This window comes from Pempheris klunzingeri, chromosome 13, assembly GCF_042242105.1.
Source record: "Pempheris klunzingeri isolate RE-2024b chromosome 13, fPemKlu1.hap1, whole genome shotgun sequence".
In the NCBI taxonomy this organism is placed as follows: Eukaryota; Metazoa; Chordata; class Actinopteri; order Acropomatiformes; family Pempheridae; genus Pempheris; species Pempheris klunzingeri.
Window position 1 is genome coordinate 23769239 of NC_092024.1, and position 18256 is coordinate 23787494.

Below are 18256 nucleotides of genomic sequence, written 5' to 3' on the forward strand. Positions count from 1 at the left end.
GCTTTACCGGGAACAAACCAGGAAAAGGTGAAGGACAAATTACCAGCTCCTCTTGGAGGCTGATCAGCGCTCTACAAAGCTTTTTATTGAGGATGGGAAGAATTTCTGCGTGAAACCTTCAAATGTACAAAGATTCAACATGAGAGAGAGAAAACCTTTATCTTTATCTGCCACCTGTGAGTCCAAATTCAATGCCTTTTCATCATGTAACCTTGCTGAAGGCTTTCTTTTAATTTATTAACTTCCCCTTTCATCAATAAAAAGATTAAACTTGTGTGAGCCTCCAAAAGCAGTTAAATTTGTTCCTCGTGTCGACACAAAATAAGGGGCCAGCTTTGGACAGATGTGACAACAGTCTGAGGAAGCGAAGTCCTTGAATCCATCGCTTTTCCGAAAACCACATGCATCATCCCGTCCGCAGAACAAATCAAGGCTTTCCGTTCTGCAACACTTTCAGAATAAACTTCCTTTCACCTTTAGAGACAAAAAAAGTCCTAAATCTTGGCGGCGTTACGCCTCAAGCAGGACGTGCCAGCGGCAAACCTGCTGTCCTCGACTCTCCCTCATGTCCTGCCAGTGGAGCTGCTCCTCTTCGCCGCTGCTGTTCTGGCCCAGAGCGATCCAGCCCACCATCTCCTTGCGCTTCATGCTGCGCCGGTTGTAGATGGAGACCAGCAGCGTGACGTCCGACAGCTGGAACAGCGCCACCTGGAAGACGAAGGCCTCCTTGTAGACGGGGTTGGGCTGGCCGCGACGCACCGACGTCTTGCACCGAGAGATCTCCTGACCGACCGAGTTCAGCAGAGTCAGTCGCCCATAGGTGTCTGCGTCAGAGAGGCAGATATTGTTAACCTGTCAACCTTTGTTCTCTGTTTGATTGTCTTACTTGTTTATATACCGTATACTCTTTGTGTGCTTCTGTGGGAGGGAAAGATCATTCGTTCTAATTGGCTGGAATAAAGTTAGCAACCAAACACCACGTTCTCATGATGTGTTCACACCAAAGTCACATCAAATAAGTCATCTTGGTGTTTGAGCGGCCGTCGTGTTGGACAGGTCGCCAGTAAACTGTCATAAAAGATGCAGTCTTCACTTCAAATCGACTCTAACTCGCCTAATTCTGATCTGATTTTCATGAAAGTTGGGAAAGAAAGAGACGAAGCCCATCGTAATCACAATATTTTAGGGAAACAGAACAAGATTTGAGGTTGTGAACACCTGAAGAAGCTCTGCTGTACCATGCTAACGTTAGCTAGGTAGCTAATGAATCTTAGCTCTGTGGCGCCAAAAACTGACGTTAAATTGATGTGTGGATGTCATGACATCCATCCGTTATCTATATCGCTTATCCTTCAGGGTCGCAGGGGGGCTGGTTACATCCTGGACTGGTCACATAGAGACAGACAATCATTCACGCCGACACTCACACCTACGGGCAATAAACCTGCATGTCTTTAGACTGTGGGAGGAAGAACCGGCTGAAGCACATGTAAACTCCAGATTCATGATATTAGTCTGTTTAAGCACACATCATATTTTGAAGACATCATTCGATTTTGATATAAAAATACAACAATAGATTTTTTGTGTGCAATCTGAACGAAGATGTTTTCACTTTAAACTTCCTAAAACATTTGTTTATATCAGTGTGTTTGTGTCTCTGGGTTTGAGGCTCACTGCAGACCTGGTGGTCTGTTGATGGCCAGGTTTCTGAAGTGGCTGCCCTTGATGAGCTCCACAGACATGCGTCCCGTGGTGGCGTTGTAGGAGAGACCCACCAGCAGCTCGGGGACGCCCCCGTGGGTCAGAGACTGAGTGGACGAGGCGCTGTCGCTCTGCGACACAGCAGACAGGCTCAGCTGGGAGTCCACACTCTGACAAAACACAGAAATAAACACAGTGAGCAGCAGCAGAGACACAGAGACACAGAGATCCACACAAGGACAGAGTGCAGCGTGATCAAAACGAAGAGCAGTCACCTTGAGGTTACTGCGGGGCTCCAGAACCAGCGTCGTCTCCATCGTCCCTCCGTCCGGGTCGAGCCCGCCTAAACGCAGCACCTTCTCCCCCATCATTCGCTCGCGGGACATCCTGCCTCCGAGCGCGTAGAGCCTGAACCTGATGGCCAACATGTGCAGCTCCGACGGGTCCAGGCGCGAGAAGCGGAACGTCTCGTTGAAGTGCGGCAGGGAACCTTTCTGCACCGACGTCTTGTGGCGCTGCTTCTTGGAGGGAAGCAGGACCATGTGCACCTGCCAGGAGTCCATCCCGCTGCGGGCCTTGTCGGGGATGTCCCGGGCCGCGACCACAGACACCAGCAGCTTCTCCGTGTCGGGACGGTACTCCAGAGAGAGGATCAGGTCTCCAGATTTAGAGATGGGGGGGCGAGGGGAAGAGCTGACCGGCTGAGACGAGACCTCGTCGTGGGGAGGCTGCTCTTGCTGAGAAGGTAGGAAAAAAAACTTGTTAATTTATTTGTACTAAATAAAGTGATCAGTCATGGAGAGAAAATTAATCCTTCTTCTGTGTTTCATTTATTTGTTGGCCAGGACTTTGAGAAGTCAGTGGTCCCCATTAAAAGACAAATTGTCTTTTAATGACCAAAGGACCAGGCTGCTGTTTCCCCCTGTTTTCAATCTTTATGCTAAAATAAGCTAAACAACTGCTGGCTGAGGATTCCTACCGAAGAGACAGAGCTGTGGGAGGTGGTAAATATTCTAATAAAAAAATGAATCCAGGTGAAACTTGGATAATCTCTGAGATTAAGTGATGAGGTTGCTCCAACCTTGCAAAGTGAAGTGAGTTTTTTCCTTGTAAATTTGAGATTTTAATCCCAGAGTTTATGATTTTTTTTCTCACAAATGTAGAAATTATTTATGAGAAAGTTACAACTTGAATTTCAGAGTTTTTTATTACAATACATCATATTTTACGTTTTGATTATATTTTGTACATAAATCTGAATCTGCAAAGTAATTAAAGCTTTCCTATAAATGTAGAGGAGTAAAAAGTAGAAGTATTAGTAAGATAGTACAGTGCTGGAGTCAATGCAGCGTCACATATAGATAAATAAAGCTCACAATCACTGAATGATTCTCCAAAGCTTTTAACAAGCGTTCAGAGACAAACTGAGCAGAAATCCTGTCATAAAGGAGAAATAAACACCCCTCCTCCTCCTCCTCTTCCTCCTCTTCTTCTTCCTCTCCTCAGTGCAGCCAATCTCAGCCTCCCGAACCGTCAGCGAACACAACATCGATTGTGTCGAGTGTTGACAGAGCAGGGGCAGAGTGTCTGCGTCGACATGGCAACCGCAGGGGAGATAAGATAATGACGGGGCCGCCGCTCGAGTCTATTGAACGTGCGGGTCAGGAGGTCCGCACACGAAGTAGAAAGCACAGAGGCCGACGTTCACCTGATAAGCAACGACGAGTCTATTGGCAGGACAAGAAGTGCTAAGCATTACTTTAGTGGTGATTAAAGGACCCTTATAATGCAAAACGCCCTTTTTAATGTCTTTCTAGCATAAACACGTGTCCACAGTCTCCATCCAGCAGCTCCATCTTTCACTAAACGGCTGTGAAAACGCTCCGTTTAGATTTGGCTCACTTTATGATGTCACAAAGGGATGTATAGATCATGTGACCTCCTAACAAAAGCCCTAACAAATCATGTTAGATTCCTATAATCTTATACTTTGCTTTAAATATTTACATTATTGATATTTCAGTTCGTCTTCTTATTTTTTGTTACACATTCGAAGTGTACTGATCATCAGCTCAAGGTTTGTAGTTTGTAGTTTGTATTTCTGTATTCAGCCACATCTGTATGAGATAAATAATGTGTTTTTTAAACATTCAACCTTCGTCTAGCAGGAGCTCCAAACACCAGGATGAACCTGAAACTGAGCAGAATAACTCACCGACCTTTAGACACACACAGCGTACAATCAGATCAACTTGTTCTGGTTGTCTGAAAATGTTTTTGGGGATATTTATATATGTCGTTAGCAGAGTCCTTGACAGACCTGCTGCTGTATGATGCATCCTGGGTGATCTGATCTCAAGTGGGAAGATCAGAGTGCGTCTTTTTACACCCAAAACACTAAAATACGTGCTTCTGATTGAATCTCACCCCTTTGCAAACTAATACATACAACATACGGTTATAAAAGAAACAATTAAAGCGGCGGCTCCATTTCAAAAGTCTTATGAAAACATCACAGCATCAGTTTCCATTTAACATTATTATTGCATCTTTAATATCGAACCCAAAAATCATATTTATAATGTTAATGACTCTGAAGAAGCGCTGAGCAAAGTTTCGGTGGGCAGACAGATGTAGACGTAGCAGACGACAGCGCTGTATTTGCAGTTTTTGCAGTATTTGCTCTGGATTTTGATTATTTTTTTTGCAAAAGGATGTTTGCAATCCAAAAAACTCCAAGGATACCTCCAGTATCCAGTGTATGATATTTACGTAGTCACTTTGCAACATCATGCTAAATTAGCTTAGTGTTTGCTCTAACATCTGGTGGCGTGTTTGCAGTATTTGCTCTGGGTTTGATTATTTTTTTGCAATTTAAAAAACTCCAAGGATATTTCCAGATTATGATATTTATGTAGTCACTTTGCAGAGGTTGGATAAAACTGAAAAAGTTGTTGGCTAACAGCGTTCGCATTAGCTTTAGCATTAGCTCAGTGTTTGTTCTAATATCTGGTTACAGTAACAGTACCTGCACTTATGGCAGTACAACTCACACAGTAGTACTACTTGCCAAGGTCGTATTATTAGCCATGCAGCAGTGGCAGCGCTAGCTTTAGCATTAGCATTAGCATTAGCATTAGTATTAGCAGGGCTGTTATATAACCGTATAAATAAACTGCTACAACATAGCATCCACTCATCCAAACTCATCTGTAATTTATGAAGCATTTCGAGATGTCAGTATCACGCTGTGTCTCCATGGATGTGTGTGTGTGTGTGTGTGTGTGTGTGTGTGGGAGGTGTTTACTGCACAGATTGCTCCCAATTTCAAAGTGTGATTCTGTGACAGAGAGGTTGTTAGATTCTGCATCTTCACTCTCCTACATGCACAAACACACACCAAAAACCCCAAACACACACAGATACCTGTTAAGGAGCTGTATGCACGTATTTATGCATACTTTGTTTGCACACACACACACACAGACTCACACACACACAGTGATTATTATTCATGAGCTTCTGTTTGTTAGCCAACGCAGCGTGGAGAGCGAAGGAAATATCAACTATTTATACAAAACCTCGAGGCCTCAGTGGGCCGTGTTTGGTGTGTTTCTTCCAAAATGAACCTGAGAGGATAACATGACAGAGTGATAATCCTCTCACAGCTGAATGGCGATGATACCTCTGCCAAGCATGATGGGTAACAGCAGGGCTGCGGTCAGCTCACTGACCCCGTTAAGTAAACCCTGCCTGGCTTTTTTTTTCTCAGTTTTTGATGACTATTGCGAGCTGAGAAGTGAGAAATGTTATTTAAGTTTTTAGTTCAATGCAAATTACTTCTTAGCAGTTGTTCAGAAGTATTCAGAACCTTTACTGTGGTAAAGGTACTAATACCAGACTGTGAAAATACTCCACTAAGAGCAAAAGTCCTGCATTCAAAACGTTCCATAAAAGGATAAATTCTGTATTTTTAAATCTGGGGCCTTTGGTACAACTCAAATTATCAAAGTACATCCACTAAAAGTGCTTGTTTTGTTGGACAACATTAAGGAAAGGATCCCTACAGAGAGAGACCTGGAAGATCCTTTTAGTTTAACCACAAACACCCATTATGGCGCTCTTGTCAAACACACCAGACTCCATTGACAAAAACAGTAATTTTACCTTACAGAACACAGCAGTTGCTGGTCCACTGTTCCCTCAATCAGTTAGTTTGTTTGACAAATACTGTTTTTTTTTTAATCCACACTGACCCTTTAAACCACCAAAGTCACACAATAACACAAACAAACAAAACAATCAAAGCAGCAGTAGACCAGCAGCTCCTGTGTTCTGTGATGTAAAATCACTGTTTTTGTGAATGTAGTCTGGTGTGTGTGCAGAGAGCGATATAACGGCTGTTTGTGGTTAAACCAAGAGGATCTTCCAGGTCTCTCTCTGTAGGGATCCTTTCCATGATGCTATCACACACTTAATAACAATCTGAGCCTGTCAGTGGCTAGAACAAGCACTTTTTGTGGACCTACTTTGATTGGACGAAGAGTTTTTACCTACCAGTTCTTTAAGCTATATCTATGAGCTCTTTCAAGCAGGAACTAAAAGCATATAAAGCTGCAAGTTTATTGCAGTTTATTAAATGAAACCAACCACCATTTTCCTCCAGTGTACTTCCCATACAGCCTGTTATTATCCAGTGAATACACCAGTAATTTTGACAGTTAATGGTTTTCTGATATTAGTGAGCCTGGTCAGGACGGTTTCCTTCCACATGGCCGCGAGGGTCAACGCGACCTAAATTTTGTCCACTTCAAACAAACTAGAGGAAGATTTGTTTGCGTCCCTTTTCCCCGAGAGTCTGCACATGTTGGGTCCAAGTTTTTAATTATACATTTTTGCCATTTTTTATGTCTTTGCTCGATGAGGCAACGTGAGGAGAAAGCAACAAGAAAAACATGCAGCGAGGATTTGAATCTGAGGCACTGCTAAGACAGGGATGCTTGATAATTTAAGATAATTCGACCCATGAAGACCTCTCATTTTTTTTGGTTGATTGGATTGAAATGTGATCAGCAAAACACACAAACTCCTACAGGTTCACATTCATTACACAGATGTTTAATCTGTGAATCAGAAAAGCTTTAAATAATCAGCGCTAGGCTGCAGTACCTCTGGGCTCCAGGTGGAGGAGCTGTCCGTCGCATCATTTTTATCGAGGTCCACGGCCTTCTCCGTGCCCTCGCTGCCGTCGGCGGCCTGACGGCTAACACTGGGAGTGGGGCTGTCCCTGGCGCCGGATACCTCGAGTCCAGCAGGTTTGTCCAGGGAGAGCGCGGACGCCCTCTCGCTCTCTTCCAGCGCTGCGGAGAGCGGGTCCTGGAAACCCTGCCGGCTCGGAGCCTCCATTTCTGCAGAAGGAAGGCAACAGTGTAGGAAAGTCAGCATCAGGCCCTCTGGTGGTCGGCTTTAAATCTGTGGGCGTGAGGACAGTCGGTTTTAGGAGGTGTTTAGCACGTTTTCAAATCTGAATCAAGTTACAGATGTGTGAAGACACAAACTGAGTGAAACATTCGTCAACACTCGTCTTTTATGAAATGAAACTACAACGGACGGAGTCTCTGTCGCACTGTGGGGGCTTTTGTTAAGCCAGAGTGCTCCTCGCTTCCCTCCCAGTAACGATGTGAGAGGGATGTGAAGACGGAGGAGCAGGATACAGCTGTGCTTCCTCGCCTCCTCGTCTGCTTGAGGTGCATTTAAGGAACTAGAGGATCCTCCATGATGGCGGAGAGGGAGCGATGGGCGTTACGATTGGTTAGCGTTACGAAAGGCATCCTGTATGTCTGTCCGTCTGTCCTGATGAGTGTATTGCCAAGGACGTGCAAAGCAGAGTGCGCCCTCTTCAGATCTATTTATTGGTAATATATTACAACCATTAGAAGTGCACCCTGAGACGGGACCCCTATTAACCAAACGGCACGCTGGGTACAACTCGCTCTCCATCGCTGGCTACAACAAATTCAAGACCAGATGAAGAAAGACTGGACAAACTAGCCTTGTCCCAAATAGCTGGCTGTTAGCAGTAACTAGATATATTTAAAATAAGAAAAGGCTGGGCATAAAAGATCATGAAAGGGTTTATTTGGATGAGCGGTTCTTGGGAAAGAACATTTCAAACATTTCAAGCATCAACGATTAAACTTTCGCTATGAACGATTTTGTTCCTGGAAATAGCCTGGTCCCAAATAGCTACAGCTGTTAGCAATGACCTGGTATATTAAAAATAAGAAATAAGAAAAGGTTATTTTGGATAAGTGGTTCTTGAGGATGTAGCACTACTACATAAACACACATATGCAAACTCTGTGTTTGCGTGTTGCTAGCTAGCTACAGCCGCAGTGGGAACATTTTCTGTGTGAGGCAAATAAACCTGGTTCACACGTCCAGCGGTCAAATTCGTGAGGCTAAATTTCAGTTGGTATTCTGCTGAACACCCTGAAATGTAGAAATTAAAAATAACAGCCATAATCATAACAAATCATGGCTTCACGTCTTTGTCCATTATCACTGGACAGCAGAAATAGACATGATTGCCTCCTCTGTTTGAGTCCAGGAGGTCTAAAACAAGCTGTTTGGGAGTGTTGTGTGTTAGCACAGGTCATATTGTGTAATCCGTCAAACCTCGACCTTTTCCCGAGACAGAAACACTCGGAGAACAGGCCGTACGTCAGACCGATCAATAGCGATTATCTCCAATTCGCCATCATTAAGGTCGGCCTGACTGTTGTATCAACGGCTGCATACAGTGCTGACCATAGCAACAGAGCGAGGTGAGTCATCAGCCTGTGTGTGTGTGTTACCGTGTTACTGGGTGTCACTGCACCGCTCGCATGTTGATTAAAGATGGAAAATAAATACCGGTTGAGACAGAGTGACCCCGACCTAACAACGTCACCACCCACCGACATCCAGCTGCTCAGGAGCTCAGGAGCGGCTAGGTTTGTCTACACGGTCTCGCTGTGATGGAAGTGAATGTGATGCTAATTGCTTAGCAAGTTAGCTGTGTAACAACTGATCCAGGGCGTCTACATGGATCAGCGAGTTGAATTTAAGGCTTTTTAGGGCGTTTTAATACCAGTTTAATTAGATTTAATGCCAATTTAGCTTCAAACATAAAAATCAAAGGATCCCATATTATGCAGAATGCACTTTTTAATGTCTTTTCAACACAAATATGTGTCCTACACTACAAACAAGTGTCCTAATTAATGCTGCTGTCTGTCGGCACTCATCCAGCTGCAGCCGTCCAATCACGCTGAGCCTCCCTGAGCTCTTTACAGCCTCTAATCTGCAGTTAAAACATTATCTGGGCCCTTTTGGCTCACGGACACTGGGATGGATTAGTGGTGGATCTTGCTGGTTTCAGGTCTCTATCTTCACTGGTTCAATCTGCTCTCCCTGAGCCGCGCACACGTTCAGTCCGGCCTGCACAGAACTGATGGCAAAGAGGTCTTATTCATACCGCAGACCACATTTGGAGGTGGGAACCAACACAGACTGTGGTCAATAGCCACTGTGATGTCACCCATATTTCATTATAACCAAAACCACAATCTTTTCTTAAATCTAACTAAGACGTTTTGGTACCTAAACCTAACCAATCTGCGACTATATTTCTCAAAATTAACTTACGTGCGTGACACAACTTAAGTTATTTGCTTGCTCCGAAAACACATATGCACAAACATAAATATCGCTTTGGGAGTCATTGGCAATTAAGGTAGTGTGGTACGAGAACACTTTGCTGTTGGAGCAGAATAAACGTCACTTCTGGCTACAGAAAACCAAGATGGCGACGCCCATGAAGCCAAACTCAAGGCTTCAAAACGGCCGCAACGGGCGCCATCACGGTGGCTACGTCCACTTCTTTTATACAGTCTATAGGTCACGTTAACTGTGATATTAATTGAGATGCTAATTCTGGCTAGCGAACAACGGGATAAAAACAAAACATCCTTCCCGGGAAAAAGAGAACAGCCAACTCTTTAGAGCATCTGTTCTTACAAACAAGTGCTGAAGAAGAGACGTCATGGAGATGCACTGCTACATCAGCCCTTATTGAGAGGCTGTAATGGTTGCCAGTCATTAGGTAGTCCCTTCCTAAAGGATGTTTTGTTTTTATCCCGTTGTTTGCTAGCCAGAATTAGCATCTCAGTTAATATCACAGTTAACATGAACCATAGACTGGAGAAAAGAAGAGGACGTAGCCACTGTGACGCCGCCCACTGGTTTGCAGACTGAGTTTGGCTTTATGGGCGTCGCCATCTTGGTTCTCTGGAGCCAGAAGTGACGTTCGTACCAAGAAGACCTCCTCTGATTGGTTAGTCAGCAGGTAGCCCCGCCCTACAGCCCCCCCTCCTCCTCTTCCTGGTCTATCTTCCTCTAAATGGGACCATAATTTACTAAATGAACATCCTGTTGTGCTGAAGAAGACTGTAAACTAGAGACTGAGGCCATAAACTCATCGGGAAAATGTTCACTGAGCTGATAAATCCGGAGAGAAGTCAGCTCATTTTCTCATTGACTTCCATCCAATGTGTCAGTGGAGTCGCCCCCTGCAGGTTTAAGGCTCTTCAGCATCGGCTTAATTTTTACGTCCACGTCTTGTAACCAGTGTGTGCCGATGGTCACTGCAGGAATGATAATAATAGTCACCTTCACAGTCTGACGGCTCCGTGCTGCCCTCTTCCTGGTCCGACAGTCGGGTGAATTTGTGGCGTCGGCCCAAAGCCAGCTGAGTCTGCTGGGACTGCTGCTCGCCGCTCTTGGTCACTGTGGTGCGAAAACTCTGCGAGCGCGACACCGAGATCTCAAACTGCTTCAGGACCTGGTCTTCGCTGTCAGAGGAGCTGCTGCCGTCGTCTTCATCGTCACCGTAGCTGCTCACTGGAGGGAGATGAACACAGGGAGACAAGGGGAGTGATGAAGAGGAGAATCTGGGGGACAAAGCAGGAGAGGAGAGGAGAGGAGAGGAGAGGAGAGGAGGAAACAAGGAAGGAAGGACAAGAGAGGAGAGCAGAGGAGGAAAGAAGAAAGGAGAAGGGAGGAGAGGAGGAAACAAGGAGGTGAAGAGAGGAGAGGAAAGGAGAGGAAAGGAGAGGAGGAAACAAGGAAGGAGAAGGGAGGAGAGGAGAGGAGTAAACAAAGAAGAAAGGACAAGAGAGGAGGCAAGGAGAGAAGGAAACAAGGAATGAAGGACAAGAGAGGAGAGGAGGAAACAAGGAGGTGAAGAGAGGAGAGGAAAGGAGAGGAGGAAACAAGGAAGAAAGGACAAGAGAGGAGAGGAGAGGAGGAAACAAGGAAGAGAGGACAGGAGAAGAAAGTAGGAAACAAGGAGGTGAGGAAAGGAGATCCAGGTTGAAAGAAATGTCCTGAATTTAGTGGATCCTGTTTTCATACTGGACACAGAAGAAGAAGCAGAAGAAGAAGAACTATTCACACAACAGGGACGCGCAGCTTTAATTAAATTTCAGAATAAAAGCCCAACAACGATTCAACAGTTAGAAAAATGATCGTTTCACACATACTGCATTTAATACACATTATGTATACTGTTTGTATAAATGGAGGCTTCATATTTTTATATACAGTATGTATGAATATATACACATATATATATGTATAGTACTGTGTGAAAGATTTAGACAGGTGTGAAGAAACGCTGTAAAGTAAGAATGCATTATGTAAATCGATCGAAATAAACAATTAATATCGTATTTGCAGCATTTCTTCACACCTGCCTAAAACTTTTTCACTGTATTGTATTTATATATAGATTGTTTTCATATATACTAAATATTAAAATAAAAAGCCTCCATATATACAAACCGTACAAGTATATAACAGTATAAACAATTAAATATCATATTTTTGAAGGGAGTTTTACTTTACAGCATTTTCCTCACACCTGCCTAAAGCCTTTGTACAGTACTGTATATATATATATATATATATATATATATATTTATGTATGTATAAGCAGCTGCCTGAGGAGTCATGAGCTCACTGGTAAAAAGTATTTTACACAGCCGCTCCTTTAAGAGGCGTAAAAGCTCAGGAAGTGAGTGAAAAGCATAAATCCACGCTCTCTGTGTCTGCGTTAGCGTTGGCGCGCTGGGCGGGTCGCTCTCTTCACATCATAATTGGATAGCAACAGCTGAGCGAGTGAAGTGGCGGCGGAGCGATCGGCCCCTCAGGTCACCGTCTCTACCTGAGCGATCGCCATGGTTACATACAGAGCAGGAAGCCGTTCTCTGAGTGGGCGAGAGAGACGTCTGATTGGCCTGTTAACTTCTGAAGCTATTCCCAGCCGGAAGCTCTCAGAGTGGAGTAATGCGTCTCAATGAATACATGCACACTCACACTCTAACATCTGAATGCTGAAGAATTACATGGACCTGACTTCAGCATCAGAATCAGGGCTTCTGCCAAAACAAGGAGCGAATTAGGGCCCCTTTAAGATAAGATAAGATAGATAACTTTACTCATACACAATTGCAGAAAGGTTAGTAATTAAGTAAAAATCAAAACAAGAATACAAAGTACAAACTGTAAAGCGTCTAAGTGGATGCAAAGAAATAGTGCCTAACAAATTGAGATAAAAATAAGTACGAAATGTGAGCTAAGTAACAAGAAGTGGATAAATAAATATAGAATAAAAGGTTTTTATTTAGTTTAGTTTAGTTTAGAGAGGAAACTCTGACTTTCCAAGACTAAAGTCACACAATTTATGAGAAAAAAACTTCTTGTTTGAGGTTAAAGTGGAAAATTTAGACAAAACTCACAAATGTGCCATTAGAGGTAGAGTAAAGATGTGGTTCCTTGATAAAAAAATAAACTTTTTTTTACACATTTTTTCTCATAAATTTATGACAATATGTCAGAGAATATCCACATTTTTTTTTCTCATACATTTCTGAACATTTTTCCCATATTACCACTGCAATCTGAGAGAATATCCCAGTTATTTACCACTTAAATTAAAAAAATTCACACTTTTTCCTCATAATAATCACCTCAGTCCCTTTTTTTTTACACCCAAAGACACAAGAAACGTAGCAAGAGACAAAAAAACAAACTACAACAGCAGGTAAAGAATCTTAAGTCTAAAATAGTGTTTCAATGAAGAGGACGTGTCCAAAACACTGACCAAGCTGTGTGCAAATAAGGTATAAGGAATAATAAACGATAAAGGTCGGTCCTATTTACCATAAATACTCCACACACTTCTGCTGATTCTTTAATTAAAAATCTAAGTACACTTTAAATATATCTGTGATATCAGTGAGTACCGAGTCCTATCCGACAGCGACTCTGAGTAAACTTTACAGAATGTCATGTCCAGTGTGTAAAGACACACCTTTAAGTATTATTGTTCAAAAGAAACACGCATATTCAGCGTAGTGACGCACTGAAAGTGTCATAATACACAATACCTTCAATAAAAAGCACTAAAGCAAACAGATGGATGGATTAAATATTAATTCATCGATCTCCAACTTCTTAATCTCATAAAATACCTCTTTTAAACCCTTCAGGTAATCCCAGGAACGAAGCACTGTGTAGCTAAAACAACAACATTTAGCTCATTTCCTGAAAAATTAAGAGTGTAAATTAATGTTTTATCACTTCTTGTCACATTTTTGTGAGAAGAAACCTAAACTATTTAACCAGTCGTAAAGTTTCCAGGTGAAAACTACACTTTCACATGTTTTGGTTGAAGGCATGTACAGTGAGAGCGCCTACCTCGTCCTGTGAGAGCTCCAGAGGATTTTTTTTTTTAGCTGTGAATGTTGATGTGAGCAGGATGTGTCGTTTGTTCAGGAAACCAACTGGAAATACCTGAGACTCCACCTGCTGCAGGTGAGGAATCAACAGTGTTTGCTCCCAGACTCCACCTGAACTCAGCCGCCCTGCTGGTGGGAACGAGACCTTTTCATTTTGATCCGGTTATTATGAAGCCCATTTCTGCCCATTAGAAATCATTATATTGAGAAACTTATCAAAACAATTACAGACTTAGTATCTCAAGTCATTATGGAGATATTAAGTCATTAATATGAAATACTGAGTCACTATTTTGACATATTGAGTCATTATATTGAGTCATTATATTGAGATATTAAGTCATTAATATGAAATACTGAGTCATTATTTTGACATATTAAGTCATTAATATGAAATACTGAGTCATTATTTTGAGATATTAAGTCATTATATTGAGATATTAAGTCATTATTTTGAGATATTAAGTCATTATATTGAGATATTGAGTCATTATTTTGAGATATTAAGTCATTATATTGAGATATTAAGTCATTATTTTGAGATATTAAGTCATTATATTGAGATATTAAGTCATTATATTGAGATATTAAGTCATTATATTGAGATACTGAGTCATTATATTGAGATATTAAGTCATTATATTGAGATATTGAGTCATTATTTTAAGATATCAAGTCATTATTTTGAGAAAGTTTCTCATTATTTTGAGATAAAGTCATTATTTTGGGATATTATGTTATTTTGAGATATTAAATCACTATTCTAAGAAAGTTTCTCGTCATGATGACTATTGTGATGAAAATTAGAACGCACCTGAATGTTCTTCAGCCAACACAAAGACCACCTGAGTTTGATTCCAGCCAAAACAAAAAAAACAGAGTTCAAACTTGATCTCTGAGTTAAAATGACTCACAGGTGCTCAGACAACATCCAGTTAGTGAGCAGGATTTACCCTCTTCTGCCCACATGGAGGAAGTATCGCTGTCAAACTGATGTTGTTTCTGTGTGTAGCTCAACACTGAAGTGAGACTCCACTCCAGAGGCTCCAGGTTTTTAAACATTAAGGATGGTAAGATTCACAAATTTGCATCGTTGCTTTTTACATCAGTAAAATAAGTAAAAAAAAAAAGGAGTCTGCCCTACTTCTCTGGCATAATTTATGTTCAAATATCTATTTTTAGTTTATGATCTGCATTGGTAGTGACTTCATATCTATCTTTAATGTGATGGATCATTGGCACTGCATCAATATGTGTTTTTCGTTAATGAAAATGTTCCAAACGTTTGTTTTGCAGTCGCCGCTTCATTTCATCTTTTTAATTTACCTGTTGATATTCGCTCATGCAACAAAACCGGTTTTCCCCCCTCGAGAGGAAAACCAACACTGCACACAGTGAACCTGGGGCAGGCTGAGACAGCTGGTAATTCAACATGCAAAAACAGCGGTATGGCCCTTTAACTTGACATTTTGTTGGTCTTAAGTAACCTTTGCTCTGGGTGTTTGCTGTGTTTGACAAGTGGGAGGAAAGAAAAAGTTTCACCGGCTGACAGAGAGAGAGAGAAGAGATATAACACAAAGCGAGTGTCCTTTTCTCTTCTTGTATCTCTGCACTTCTTTGTTAAACTTTCCTTCAAGGTTTTATAACGTTAATATTTTTATTTTAAGCCGCTGCAGAGCTTTGTGGCAGTATGTGGCTGACTCACTGCAGCTCGCTCTCTCACACAGTTCATACACACTCGCCCACAGAAAACCACTGTACAAACACAAACTCACCCACGTCCTCTCTTTGTTACTGAAGGGCTTAATTGGAGTCATAATGCATCCAGGAGCCACTCTCTTTCTCTCCCTGTCCCACTGAGATGTTCCAGGTTATATAATAGGTGAACCTTGACTAGAAAGCGACAGCGCTCACTTGTAATAAACTTGAAATACAAAAAGGTTTCAGTTTTGCTAGTTGCCACGTAGATGCTCTCATATTTAGCTCAACATTTCGCGAGGTAGTCTTGTTGCCTTTTGTGAGAGGGACGCAAAGGTCGACATGTTCATACGTTAAAGGAAAATCTGGCTCATTTCCCATGAATGTGGCTCACTGGCCTCCATTGTAGAGAAATAAAGACTCGTGTAACATAATGTACATCAGGAAGAGCTGCAAATAAACATGTTTTTCACATGAACGGACCAAAAGTAAACGCAGTCGGTCGTTCCTACGTGAGGGATTACATGTGTGTAATAAACACTAGCATCATCTGGTTATTCTCCTTGATCCATTATGTTGGGAAATTATGATAGAAGTTCTACAAACATACAAGAAAAACAGTGTAGTGGAGCGTTACTCAGCGTTTGCTAATAGTTCTCTAGCATGAACACACACCAGATGGAAAGCTGGAGGATGTAGATCTTTATACAGTCGGCCATAACAGCTAATAATTACAATAATGATGCCATTGGGCCCTCAGACTTTTATTGTGAAAGAGGAATTACTCAAAATTTGATCAATTCAGTTGCACGAAGAGCTAAACAGGAAGTTAAGCTAGTACTGCCTTCAATTCTGTGTCCAGGTCTTATCCTACATCCATGGTTACTTGTTTCTGTGTTTACTTCCTGTCAGATTTAAATTAACCCTTACAGGTCGACAATCACGCCCGCGTCCTCACGTAAAAACTCCATCAACTGGAGCGCTGCCGTCAACTTCACTCGAAAGTGCGGACTTGAAACTTTGATTTGATGTCAATTTCACCTTTTATATGTCGCATTTGCACTATTTTGAATTCTGGGAATGCAAGTTTGTGATGCAGCTCTTTGTCTGACTGTGTCCATAACCTGTTTTGAAGAGGGTAATAGCTAGAAGCCACACCGGCTGTTTGTTGTAAATATTTGTAGATACTTTGGATTTAAACTCAATTTTACCTTTAAATGTTCATATTTGCATCTGGTGTTTACATTTTCAATATTCAAAATGCTTCGTTGAGCATGTTTGTGTTTTTTATTGTTATAAATAATATCATTTTTTATTTTAAATCGGATTTTATGGTTTCAGGTCATTTAGGTGAATTTGTGCTGAAAAAACGGCCAAAACAGGCAACTAAGGGTTAAAAAACTAAAGTGAATAAATTATTTGGAAAGCAAAGCAAACTTATCCGCCTACTTTCAAGGTTTAGCTGTTCTGTAACAAACACCTTCAACCTTTCTCCCTCACAGTCAGGTAAATGCTAACAGGTGCCATCTTTCTTGTCTCCGCCTTCTTGTCGATCACTCACCGAGCCCCTGGCGGACGCCCTGTCGCCCCTTCTTCCGGCGGCCATGTTGCTCCAGACAGGGCAGCCCTCCGACGCGTGAGAAACACAGCTTCTTGTTGATGAAGAGGAAGAGGACGGCCAGTGCCACGATGAAGACGCCCACCGCTGACAGGAAGCCGATGGCCTCTGGGGTGACTGGCAGGAGGAGGGAGAGGGAGAGGGGACACACAATGACACACTGATCAGACCACACAAACAGACAGTCTGGATACATGCACACACACACACACACACACACACACACACACAGTACGCATGGTACATGTGATACACACAGACAGAATGAGCGATACTTTAGTATTTGAGTTTCCCTCAGTGCCTTGCTCAAGAGCTCAAGAGCTCAAGAGCTCAAGAGCAGAGTCAGTGTAAAAAGACAAGAGAAGTGCTTTGCTCCAGAGCGCCTGATGGGTACTTTTATCTTCATTATCGCTCCCCAAGATTTAGTTTTTCCTTTAGTCCGACACTTTTTCTGTGACATAGGAAAATAACTGGAATTACCAGCCCCCTCAAACGACCCCTCGCCAAGTCCCCGCTCTCCTTTCAGGGTGAAAACAATCGCACCACAATTGAATCCCACATCCCTGATCATCCCTGATCCTGATAGAAGCATCCACAACGAATATAGTACAGTTAAATAAAATAAAATACACAGTAAGGAAATATAGTTCTGACAGTTTTTTTGTGTGTATCATGTATTCTAGTGTTTTACTTTTTTATATGCTGCTGTTACCATACAATTTCCCAGTCTGGGATCAATAAAGCACATCTATCTATCCATCTATCTATAGACAGTTGGCGAGCCAACATTAGCTGCTCAGCAGGTGGGAGGAGAATGACTGAACAAAGCCGACTTCCTTCACGGTCCCATGTTTTCACCTCATTACCAGAGATGTTACATGACTGACAAGAAAAAACTGGGAGCACTGACTGGTGGGTTATTAGCCCGTCCAACTCGATGTGACTGTTTAATTCACTGAAGGATAGTCTGAGCCTGCCAGCCACCTGGAGAGGGGGGGAGGGACACACCTGTGGTAAACTGTGGCAGGTACGCATTTACTGTAACCACTGACATTTTAGAGTTTGTGACTCAAGACAGCTAACTGACTAGAAATGCACAGATGTCTTTCACATTTTCACATTTCAAAATAAATCTAATTCATTCAGTGACTCACGATGTGGTCACCTGGAGAAGCTTGGAGTAAAAATGGAGCAATCCTCCATCCTAGTGAAAGGGAAGAGGTGATTTAGGATCGATTTGCATTTGATGTTGGAGTTTAATTACAATGTTTTTGCAGAAAAATAACTGAGATTTGAAAAACTTGCTGCAAACTGGGTCTGAAAAAGATGAGTAAAATACAAGACAGGAGGACGGAGAGAAAGTAGAAGCAGAAAATAGCCTGAACGAGAGGCT

The 18256-nt window shown here is 42.3% G+C and overlaps 1 protein-coding gene across 1 annotated transcript; it reads right to left on the reverse strand.

Annotated features, from left to right (window-relative positions):
- Window positions 1-63: 63 nt before the first annotated feature.
- syt16 (synaptotagmin XVI) lies at window positions 64-17059 on the reverse strand. The gene is made up of 6 exons (XM_070842461.1): window positions 16807-17059; window positions 10417-10647; window positions 6874-7112; window positions 1980-2441; window positions 1685-1874; window positions 64-824 (listed from the first exon to the last, which is right to left on the reverse strand). The coding sequence occupies exons 1-6, from the start codon at window positions 17057-17059 to the stop codon at window positions 511-513; spliced, it is 1689 nt and encodes a 562-aa protein (XP_070698562.1). The 3' UTR covers window positions 64-510.
- Between the last annotated feature and the right edge of the window lie 1197 nt (window positions 17060-18256).

Excerpts from the sequence above, each read along its gene's own strand:
- syt16 (XM_070842461.1), bottom strand. The coding sequence starts at position 17,059 with ATGTATCCAGACTGTCTGTTTGTGTGGTCTGATCAGTGTGTCATTGTG. Across the intron at positions 2,442-6,873 it reads CCTCCACCTGGAGCCCAGAG|CAAGAGCAGCCTCCCCACGA; the intron begins GTACTGCAGCCT and ends CTACCTTCTCAG. Across the intron at positions 1,875-1,979 it reads AGCCCCGCAGTAACCTCAAG|AGTGTGGACTCCCAGCTGAG; the intron begins GTGACTGCTCTT and ends GTGTTTTGTCAG.